The 12,038-nt window shown below is 38.8% G+C and overlaps 1 protein-coding gene across 3 annotated transcripts in view; it reads right to left on the bottom strand.

The window, feature by feature from the left end:
* The window catches only part of PIG-A (phosphatidylinositol glycan anchor biosynthesis class A), a 57,249-nt gene that overhangs the window by 25,877 nt on the left and 19,334 nt on the right, over positions 1-12,038 (bottom strand). Inside the window, exon 1 of one of the 3 annotated variants that reach the window (XM_076203044.1) lies at positions 1,073-1,266. The exons of 1 other annotated variant lie outside the window; for it this stretch is intronic. In XM_076203044.1, the coding sequence (XP_076059159.1) occupies positions 1,073-1,101 (29 nt within the window). In that variant the 5' untranslated portion in view covers positions 1,102-1,266. Of the gene's footprint in view, positions 1-1,072; positions 1,267-12,038 lie in introns of those variants that run through there. One more of the 3 variants, XM_076203043.1, reaches the window with a different exon arrangement.

Below are 12,038 nucleotides of genomic sequence, written 5' to 3'. Positions count from 1 at the left end.
TAGAGGTGCAGATAAATAAAAAAAAGGCGCTATATCATTCCCAAAGTAACATACAACACGTACCTCCGCCACCATTGTTTACATGGATAACTGCAGTGCGTCACAAGCAGGAGCATACATATCTCATACAACCAAAGAAAATTTATATCGAGAAAACTGTCCATACATACATTTGATTCAAGAAAAGTTGATACAATTGATGAGATGAGACTATCTAGAATACAAAAAATACTAGGTATATAGCAGACCCAGGCATTTTGGTAAATTAAGACAATACTTTTGCTGTTTCTGGACTTGAAATGGGCTTTAATTAACAAAAACCACAGAACTAACATTCAACATATTACAATACATTGGTAAGCACTACTTAAAACTTTATACTATTACAGTTGACCAAAAAATACACAAGGTAGGGTTTGGCCGTTTCCAGACCCACAAAAATATGCAGGCCAATACTTCCAGCTGTAAAAACTCCACACACTCACACTGCCCTCCAATTCAATGAATATATTATATGTAATCTGAACTTCTGCGACTATCAGGTTATTAGGCTAGATTCGTTCCTGAAGTTGTTAGAGTACATATTCCTTTGATCTACACATGTCAGAAAGCACTATGTGTAGGAGGGTAAGAAAGCTGCTCAAATACTTGAACATGATACTGCATAATGTTGAGGTGGATTGTCAACCATATCCCAACACAGCAGCCAAATGGAGTGTATTATTCACACTGTCACAGTGACTCATCATAATTTATCTATATTTTCATGCATTTTTACGTATTTTTGTAGGTAATTAGTCATAAAATAAAGTTCTACATATCCGTATCATATGACCAATGTATGATAATGATTGGAACAACGGTAAGGCTGGAAATACTGGCAAGTGCAGTCATTACCCTTTTTTCTGGACTTATGCAAGTAATGTTAGCTTTTTATGGGTTTCTTGTGTACCTACCCCATTCATTGGTCAAAATACCCACTAATATTTGAAAAATCTCTTTAAATGGTCAAATCGAGTTTAAAATATATACATGTCAACCAACTGTGAATGATTGAAACAATCTATCTTACCATATAATATGTCGACGCTTCTTCTCCATTGTAACTTTTCTGTAATTTATTACTATCTGGTGCTATAGAAATAGTTTTGGTTTATTCTTACACGACCTATATTAATTACAAAATGGTTATTCATGTTTCACTTAAGGACACGCCTAATTCAACCTTCTCACTTCGGCAGTTTGTTTACATATCGACTTGCTAGGGAAAATTTTCGTGTGTACAACATTGGTAAATTACTACAGTTACCAATCAAAATACTGTGTGTCTTTCTGTGTGTGTGTGTGTGTATATATATGTATATATATATATCATATATATATACATATATATATACATATATATATATATATATATATATATATATATATATATATATATATATATATATATATATATATATATATATATATATATATATATATATATATATATATGCTAATAAGAACACGGGTACGTGTGTTCACTTATGCAAAGTAGACCACTTGGAAAAAAGAAACTAACGAAGCAGAGCGCTTTCGTATATTACATCTTCAGTGCAACAAGTACATAGTGATAGGAATACATAGAAAATATATACATGATACAAAGGAACAAGGACAGTTTGAATAAGCGTAGCGACCAATTACCCCCTGGAGAGCGGAAGGTCATTGTCAATTATCTTAGGATGGTGGGGCGACATCAGGTCACAGTCGCCAGGGTCACTGTTTCTACTAATGATATAGGGCGACATTAGGTCAATTCGTTGGGTCACATTTTACCTGATATTATCTTACTAATTTCTTGACAAATGAAATTATCAAGTTTGTACAAGCCTTTATGTAGGTTGGTATTTTGATTACTGGTGGTATGAATCAAACTGCACTCTATTAAATTTCTTGCTATTATGTTGTTGGTATAATAGATTGCCTGGGCATTACCCCAATCAACTGGATGATTATTTAATTCAATATGCTTGAATATACCACTAGAATGATTGCCATCCCTAAAATTTTTCTTGTGTTGTTCAATTCTAATGTTTAAGGGTTTGGCAGTTTGACCTATGTAAAATTGATTACACATTTTGCAAGGAATTTTATAAATGCATCCTTTTTTAATTTCAATACTATTGTTGATGAGTTTATGTTTTACTGTACTATCATGTTTAAAAAACTACCTTTACGTTAAATCTTTTTAATAATTCTGTGATACTTAACAAATTTTCTTGAAATGGTAAAATTAAAACATTATCCCGTTTTAAGCAATTTATATATGGAATTTTTCGAAACTAAAATATTACGCACAATCTTCACCCCTAACATCCCTTGGCTTAGGTACATTGATGACATTTTGTCTTTGGCCAGAAGAAAAAAAAATGTCCATAATTTTTTAACTAAGTTGAATACCCTTGTTGATTCTATTAAATTTACTTTAGAAATTGAGAAAAATTGTACCTTACCTTTCTTAGATTGCACTATCCTACGTCATGACAATAGCCTTAAATTTAAAGTATATCGTAAACCAACCAATGTAAGTTCATATATTCATTATTATTATTCTCATCCAAATAATATTAAACGTACAGTATTTGCCTCAATGTATTTAAGAGCTTTTCGTATTTGTAGTCCTGAATTTATTGATGAAGAAATCAGAAATGGTTTTAACATTGGGCTAGAATTAAAATACCCTAAGCAATTCCTTGATATTGCTTACAATTTTGCAAGGAAATCATTTTTAACTCCTCAGCCTAAATCACCTTTCAATTATCATAATGTTTTAATTTTACCATTTCAAGAAAATTTGTTAAGTATCACAGAATTATTAAAAAGATTTAACGTAAAGGTAGTTTTTAAACATGATAGTACAGTAAAACATAAACTCATCAACAATAGTATTGAAATTAAAAAAGGATGCATTTATAAAATTCCTTGCAAAATGTGTAATCAATTTTACATAGGTCAAACTGCCAAACCCTTAAACATTAGAATTGAACAACACAAGAAAAATTTTAGGGATGGCAATCATTCTAGTGGTATATTCAAGCATATTGAATTAAATAATCATCCAGTTGATTGGGGTAATGCCCAGGCAATCTATTATACCAACAACATAATAGCAAGAAATTTAATAGAGTGCAGTTTGATTCATACCACCAGTAATCAAAATACCAACCTACATAAAGGCTTGTACAAACTTGATAATTTCATTTGTCAAGAAATTAGTAAGATAATATCAGGTAAAATGTGACCCAACGAATTGACCTAATGTCGCCCTATATCATTAGTAGAAACAGTGACCCTGGCGACTGTGACCTGATGTCGCCCCACCATCCTAAGATAATTGACAATGACCTTCCGCTCTCCAGGGGGTAATTGGTCGCTACGCTTATTCAAACTGTCCTTGTTCCTTTGTATCATGTATATATTTTCTATGTATTCCTATCACTATGTACTTGTTGCACTGAAGATGTAATATACGAAAGCGCTCTGCTTCGTTAGTTTCTTTTTCCAAGTGGTCTACTTTGCATAAGTGAACACACGTACCCGTGTTCTTATTAGCATATATATATATATATATATATATATATATATATATATATATTATATATAAATATATATATATATGTATATATATATATATATAAAGGTCTACACTAAATTAACTGAAATATTAGATTTTATGTTTATATACTTTAAAAACTAATTAGATTGGATACATTGTTTCATCCTCGGCGTGTTTTCACAGGGATGATAAAAATAAGTGGGGTAACTTTTATTTATATTCTGTACGGTTAATAACACTGGTCAACAAAGAATATGCCCCAGGGGAAACAATAGCTCTATCTTATATGTTTATTCATGCAGAATCCAAAAATAATGTCCATTTTTCCATAACCAACAGTTTTTGTGTCCTACGGTATGTTACGTTACGTGTGTTACGTGCAGTGGCGGATCCAGGATAAAAATTTGGGGGGGGGGGGCTAACCTGAATTCCTTCCTCTGAGTAGTCTGATGTATCAGATGTCTGAGGTATACTTAACTTAATCATGTTTTTTTTTTAGATTTTTCTATATTTTAGACATATATAATAGAATGTATATTCGTTTTATATTGTTACACGCTTGTGCTAGTCAGTGATAAGGCACTGACACGCGTATACTCTCGCATAGAGAGAAATTATTGCAGGATCAGTGTGTAGTGTTAGTGCACATGGACTCATGGAAGTAATAAAAAATAAAAGTAGCTTTAAAAAACAGAAATACAAACAAAAACGTGTATGAACTTCTGAACCTGTTAATAAAACTATCTAAATTACATTAATAACACAGCATTGTTCATGGGATCTCACACGAACATCAACCTCCTGGTTTTTTTTGGGGTGGCAAATACATTGATTACACTGTCTATATATTGATTTCATTGTGAACGCCGAGTAGCGCCAGGCCGTTGAGGCGATCTTGACCCATAGTATTCCTTAGGTAGGTCTTCAGTCGCTTCAGGGTTGAACATGAACGCTCGGCCTCTGCGTTCGAGACTGGGATCGTGATACATTCGGGTCTGGGCGTGGGCAAGGGCATCTCCAATGGATTCGAACTTCATTGTTGTTGAATACCAGCGCTCTTCTTCCGCCTTCACGAGGCTCAAGGTCTCGATGTCAGCTTCATAAACCTTTGCCGCTTCCAGTATAGCAGCAACATCTCCGTCAGCGCTGCTGAGCAGATTCTTGATCTTGAAGCCAACAGGAATAGTATCATTCCCGAACCGGGTCTGCAGCTCAGTCAATACATGGTCGAGGAATGGGACATATACAGATCTTCGGTAATACTCCTCAGCTGTCTGGAAGGGTAAATTCGCTAGCTGCGTTTGGCGCTTGCAAACTCGAGGTACAGGAATGGTGTCGTGTGATGAACCGATCTCCTGGAGGAGCCCCTCTGCCTTCTTGAAGATGTCCTGGAAGCTGGTCAGTGCACCTTCCCGGGTCTTGTTTAGATGCGTCACCACATCACCAATCGTAGCGTACGCTGAGACTAGATCGACCATAGGGGACTGCAGGGCTCGGCTCGGCTCCACAGTGTGAGCTAGCACAGACTCAGCGACGGCGAGACCAATCAGAAAGCGCGGCTCTCGGATTGCTATTAGTAGTAGTCCCGCCGTCGCGTCCGAGTTGCTCTCGTTCTCCAGAAAGACGGCAATAACTGGCAGGAATTCCTTAAACACAATGACTGAGTCGTGTCGCTCGACCCATCTAGTAGCGCAGAGGCTGACCAGCTTCTTCCGCTTCGTGGACGTGTGGTCTCCAGTCTCATCACAATTTAGTCTAATAAAACCGTCAACTCACGATATTTTGCGTATTATAAATAATCTTAAAAATAAGTCCAATGGCTATGATTGCCTTAATACAAAGATCCTTAAACTTGCTGCTCCCAAAATTATTCATTTACTCATGCATTTAATCACTTTGTGCTTTCAACAGAGTTGCTTTCCTAATGACTGCCAAGCTTGAAGACCTGGAGCCTTGCCAAAATGCCGCAGCAAGGATTATCCTGGGAGCTCAACCTTGGACCAAGATTGTTAACCTCCAGATGGAGGCTTCATTGCTTTCATTAACGTCACGGGTCAGAGGGCTAGAGGTCGACTTTCTTGCCAAGATAGTCCAGAGCCCCAGGATAACAGAGCTAAGTCAGAGCCTTGTGATAGCTCTGGGACGGGTGGGTACTCTTATCCACTCCGATACCTGGCTATTACAAGCGTTCTCTTTGAGAAGGGTAGGGACTCTCCACACCCAGAGTTCAAGCCCCCACCACCATGGCTGTCGATACCTGCAAACTTCGTTGTCACAAAGCTTCCCAGTAAGAAGAAGTTATGTGACCAGGAAAGAGTACGAGCGCAGGCCCTACAAGGCGTCCGCGCACTGTCGGAACCTGGAATGGCGGTCTATTATACGGATGGCTCCGTAGACCCCAACAGGCCCCGTAGTGCGGGGGCTGCCTTCGTGACGGATGGTTTGACCTTCGGCAGGAGAGTATCTGATCACGCGTCTACTCTCCAAGCTGAGGCCATAGCGGTCCAAGGAGCGTTAGAGCATGCTCTAATATCACGAGCTGGTCCTGTGGTGATCCACACGGATTCACAGTCTCTGCTAGGCAGCTTAGAATCGACACAGCCCAGCGACAATGTACGCCTACTGACCTCCATCCTAGCACTCCTGCTGAAGCTGCATCAGCAAGGCAGGAGTGTTACGCTCAACTGGGTGCCGAGCCACGTAGGTGTCCCAGGTAACGAGCTAGCCGACGCCGCAGCAGAAGCGGCGCGCCAAAGACCCAAAGTCGATGTTGTCGTCCCTCTTAGCAGATATCAGTTGCGCCTACGCACCAGGGCTCTTAACCAGGTACAACGGTTCCTTCAGCACAGACTGGAGGCAGAGGTGTCAGAGAGGGCGAGGTGGTACAGGGCAGTCACAGACTACGAGCCCCTTGTACTTCCTCGCTCCACACCTAGAAAAGTGGAAACTGCTTTTCCGTCTGCGGCTGGAGGACCGTTGTTTCTGGCAAATCAAGAACAACTCCACGCCAGAAAAGAGAAGATGTCGACATTGCCGTCACCCTGAAGCCACCCTTGTCCACTACCTCAAGCACTGCCTCGCAACTGTTTTTTCTGAGGAGAGGGCCTCCGACAACATCTGAGGGTCTTGTGCGCCGCCTATGCAGCCACTTAAGCGTATACGAACTGCGTCGGCTGGTGGAGTGTCAGCCCCCCCTTTAAATCCTTTTCTTATATTATCATGTGCTCCGTTTATGCCAGGAAGGGTGAATTCACCGAGATGTGCATACATATTTAACATAGGTATGCACATCCGGTAAATGTATGAGTGGTCGTGGCCAAGCCACACACACTCATATATTGAATCACCCCCACTTTTTCTAAATCTTATTTACACCACTTGCTACACAAACCACCATCACTGAACACACAGCTAATGTTAGGAAGGGTGCATTCACCGAGATGTGCATACGTATTTCATATACGTATGCACATCTTGTGAATGTATGAATGTATGTGGTTGGGCCCACACACACTCATATGTCAAATCACCCTCCAAACGGGCTCACACAAAGCTCGTGGGAATATTTTTCCCAAATTTCACAGAACAGAACAGAACAGATGTGGGCCCATCTTTATGGGCCCACATCAAAAGTATCAAATTTTCGTCCGATTTCGATCCTTCCAGTATTGTCTAAAGTACTTGAAACCGTTATTCTTGAGCAATTGGTAGATTACCTTGAGTACCATGAGATCATTTTCGATAATCAATTTGGATTCCGTGAAAACCCCTCAACATATATGCCTGTTGCTCTCTTACATGAATATATTGCAACTCGACTATCTAATAAAAATATGTGCCGCAGTTTTTCTAGACATTAAAAAGTCTTTTGACACAGTTGATCATAGTATTCTATTGATGAAAATGGTTGAGTACGGAATAAGAGACTTTGAACTTCAGATGTTTCAGTCATATTTATCTAATCGTAATCAAGTTGTCATATTTAACGGTGTTAAATCGAGATAAATGGGTGTAAGTATGGGGGTACCTCAAGGTAGTATTCTAGGTCCTATTTTGTTTTTTATTTACATTAACGATATCTATAAAGCCTGTGGTATTCCTGAATACTTACTGTTTGCAGATGATACTTCTTGATTGATTGCTTCAACTTGATTGCTTCAACAACACAAAACAATCATATAGGTGACAATACAGGTATGTTAAACGGCCAACGAACGTGGTATATCTCCTTTCTATCCCTTTTCGGCGCAACTGAGACACAACCCTGGCAACCCTACAACACGCGCAGCACAAAACAGATAAATGGAATTAAACAAATGCCAAACAGCACAATTCAGCCCAAATACTGCACACATGCTGTAAGTTTATTTAACCTCCGGACCTGGCAAAACATCAGAAAGTACTAAAATCGATTAAATGACATCCTTATAGTGATTCATGGAAGAACAAATTTGGGGGAGGCTTCAGCCCCTCAGCCCCCCCCCCCCTCCGATCAGCGCCTGGTTACGTGGAATAAATTTCAATCAAGCGATTGGTAATACAGTACTGCGTGAGATTGTTATGCACTTTCAGCCAATCTTTTCCTCAATTGAACCACATTTACTGAGTCAGGGAGATCTGAATGATATTGTGCGGGATTTAAGTTTGTCAAAAAAATCTGAATTCACATATTTGAAAAATAAATTTCCTAGAGTAAGTGACCCTAAAATCAAGGGTATTTTTGTTGGACCACAGATTATGGAGCTGATGAGAGACTAGAATTTTGATGAAAAGCTAAATGATTTTGAAATAGCTGCATGGCGTTCATCTAAGAAAGTCTGTGCAGTTTTTTTAGGGAAACACAAAGCAAATAGCTATTCTGAAATCGTAAAATAGCCATTGACATTCTACAAGATCTTGGGATGCAATATGAGCCTAAAAATCTACTTCCTAGACTCTCGCTTCGACTTTTTCCCTGCAAGTCTTGGCGTCATCAGTGACGAGCACGGTGAGAGGTTTCACCTGGACATTCTGAACATGAGAACCCGGTATCAAGGGAAGTGGAGATCTTCAGTGTTGGCTGATTACTGTTGGACACTAAAAAGGGATCTCCCAGAAGCAAAATACACTCGAAAATCATACATTTCTACATTTTAAAGGTAAGTTTAATTGAAATATAAGTTTCATTTATTATATATGTTTTTAATTGAATATGCTATCACAGAAAAAGTATACCAGATAGAAAAATTCTGAAAACATATTTGAGGTCAGCAGAAAGTTTGGTGCTACTATATGTCGCCTACCCAGGTGCAGCCTGATGTCTACCAAGTGACCCGCGTTCTTCCGGGACGCTCCCCGCACCTGTCCATCAAACATGTGACCTACCCAAATAAATAAAAAACGTGACCTGTCCACATGACCTGACCTAACCTAACCTAACATATTTGTGTCATTCTTAGATGTTCGAAGTGTGTACCGCTAGAATAAATGTATGGAAATATATGATAAGTTTATTTTGACCTTTCTTCCTTTAATATGAATGTAATTAGAAATCTAATTATCTATCTAAGTCATTCCGAGGATATGTACAAATTATGTGTTTATCGATAAAATAAATGTATGGAAATGGTAGCCCTCACGCTATAGTACTAACGTGAGGTAGATCTCACGTTATAGTGTGATACACCTCACGCTATAGTAGTACCAAATTTTTTCTATCAAGTTCACCTTCTTTTACTTTTGGGACAGGTATTTTAATCAATTTTGTTGACCAGCGTAATTACTCCTGTGCAAGGTATTGAGACCGACAGAGATTAGCAACTGAGATTATAACAATTTACTGAGTGTTCTTTTCTTGTATACCAGGTGTATTAGGCGGTGGCCGGATAAAGTTAATTTGTGAATTGGTAATGATAAGGTTGTTATGATTTTTCCCTTCTTCTTTTAATGATGCTCTATAGATATTAACAGGAGTATCATTCACTCTTATCGACTTCCGGTTGTTCCAGATTCTTACAACTCGGGTATTGAGACTGACAGAGACTGGCAACTAAGATAATAACAATTTACCGAGAGTTCTTTTCTTGAGTGTCGGGTGCGTCAGGCGGTGTTCGGATAAAACTAATTAATGAATTGGTAATGATAAGGTCATTATGATTTTTTCCATTCTTCTTTTAATGATGCTTTAAAGATATTAACAGAAATGTCATTCACTGTTATCGATTCCCGATTGTTCTAGGTTCATACAACCTTATGGTCGAAGAAATTGGCTCTGACTCCTGTAGCCTGGGTAAATTGAAGTTTTAAAATGTGACCTCGGGTGTTCTCACTATAGACGGGTTACAGCTTTTGATGGTTGGAGCATCTGGAACATCTCGTATCCGTATTTACTAAATCGAAGCCATGCATAATTGTGCATGTCTGTATGTCTGTCCGCTGCCTTCTATAATGTAAAGTCGGCAAATTCAACTTCCTTAAGTGTTCCTCATATGAAAGTGTTTTTTTTTTTTCAGTTCTGATACAAGTTTTGTTGCCCTCATCTGTATAATTCCCATTTTGCCCACGTATATTTTTAATTTGAGTGTCCACACACAACTGGAATGTTCTAGATGGGAGTGTACTAGTGATTTATACAGTATCAAAAATGTCTGTTCATACACTGTAATGTATGCCTTAGACAACCTATGATTCTATTGGCTTTGTCAATAATGTGATGACAATGCTCCGCAAATTTCAGTTTGTTGTCGATGATGGCGCCAAGATCTCTTTCCGGTGTGATTTCATCCAGAGTGTGTTGACTTCTATCAGCTTGGGTCATCTGGTAATCATGTTTTTGATTTCCTGATCCCAAGTGTATGACCTTACACTTCTCTGGGTTAAATGTCATTTGCATACGCAGTGACCAGGATTCCAGGTTCTTCAAAAGTTCCAGTTTTTCTGATGCTCTGTTGTTTAACGAGGCAGCATATACTTTTGTGACATCTGCATACATTGAGACTATTAATTCCACTTCGTTTAGAACTATGGGACCTAGAACTGATCCCTGAGGTACGACACTCAATACTGGTTTCCAGGAAGATGCCAACCCATATTATTCACTTGTTGCTTCCGACCCGTTAGGGTGGATTTTATATAACTGAGGCCATTTATTTTTATACCAACACTGGGCACTTCCCTCAATACCCTCTGGTAAAGTATGGTATCAAAAACCTTTGGATATTTTAAATATGTCTGTAGTGGGCGAGTGTCAAATGTATTATATTTGTAATACTATATTAATATGTGCAAATGTATAACTGTGTGGAACCATCTAGCGAGTCCCTACTAATAGATTTGTATTCCCGGGAATGAGCATGCCTGACCCCAGGGGTGGCGTTAGTATTTCAACAACCGTAGGCGAGATCACACGTTTGCTCTGTATCGTGCCATACTTATGTATTAATAATAATTTCGTAGTATTATAGCATTTCATTACCCACCATGATATTGAGTGGTGGCAGCGGATAAAAACATTATATTTCTTTGTGAGACATTTCAGTGACTATCTAATTGTGAATTGTGCACAAGTGTACTAAATGATTTCGCGGGTGTTTCGGCGCGTGTTTTTTCTTTCACTCATTCATACAGTTAGGTGAATACAAACACTGCAGTGCATGCGATTGCAAATAATTGATTAATGTGGAAGTGCAGAAAGTGAAATTGTAGACTGCTTAGTATAAATCTGTTGGACATCAACTCACGCCACTTCGCCTACGAATTTAAGCTCGTCTCTTTGCCTCTAGCTACCTTAACATCGTCCCAGACTATCATCATCAGTGTGGTACGAGATTTCTCAACGTATTGCTGCAGCAATTCTAGCAATATTTTTATTGTGCATATGGATGTTATCGGATGAGTCTTGTGTTCCGAGTCCATTTGGAATTCCATAGTTGGTGTGTTGTTGTTGTCCGCCATATTGTATGCATATTACCGTTAATGTATATTATGGTCACCCCTTTCTCATTACTTATGTTTTCTATCATTCTTCGTATTCTATGCTGAGGCTAAATTTATTTAAGCAGTAGTGACATTTTATATACATACATACATACATACATACATACATACATACATACATACATATACCAAAGGCGTTTTCCCCCTTACAAGAGAGGTAAAAAAAAAAAAAAGTCATAAAAAACACTCCCACCCATTCCATCCCTATCACATTCCACCCCCTTCCACCCTCTTCCCTCCCTCTTATCTTGGCACCTCCTGGATGACGGGTCATCCCTGTATCTTGTTCACTGCCCTGGGTCAGAAGCAGTGTCACAAGACATAGCATAGCCACAGCAAGGCCGTTTCGTTAAATCGGCGAACACACATACTCCCTCTCCCCCAACCCCCACCCATTCCACCTCATGGATCACAAGATCATCCATATACAACCATTCTCCATTCACCCCTGTCTTCTGTCTTC

The sequence above is a fragment of the Oratosquilla oratoria genome, chromosome 19, assembly GCF_046742065.1.
Source record: "Oratosquilla oratoria isolate Oo_2021 chromosome 19, ASM4674206v1, whole genome shotgun sequence".
NCBI lineage: Eukaryota > Metazoa > Arthropoda > Malacostraca > Stomatopoda > Squillidae > Oratosquilla > Oratosquilla oratoria.
Note: the sequence above shows the minus strand (reverse complement) of the source record. Positions and strands in the feature narration are given on the sequence as shown.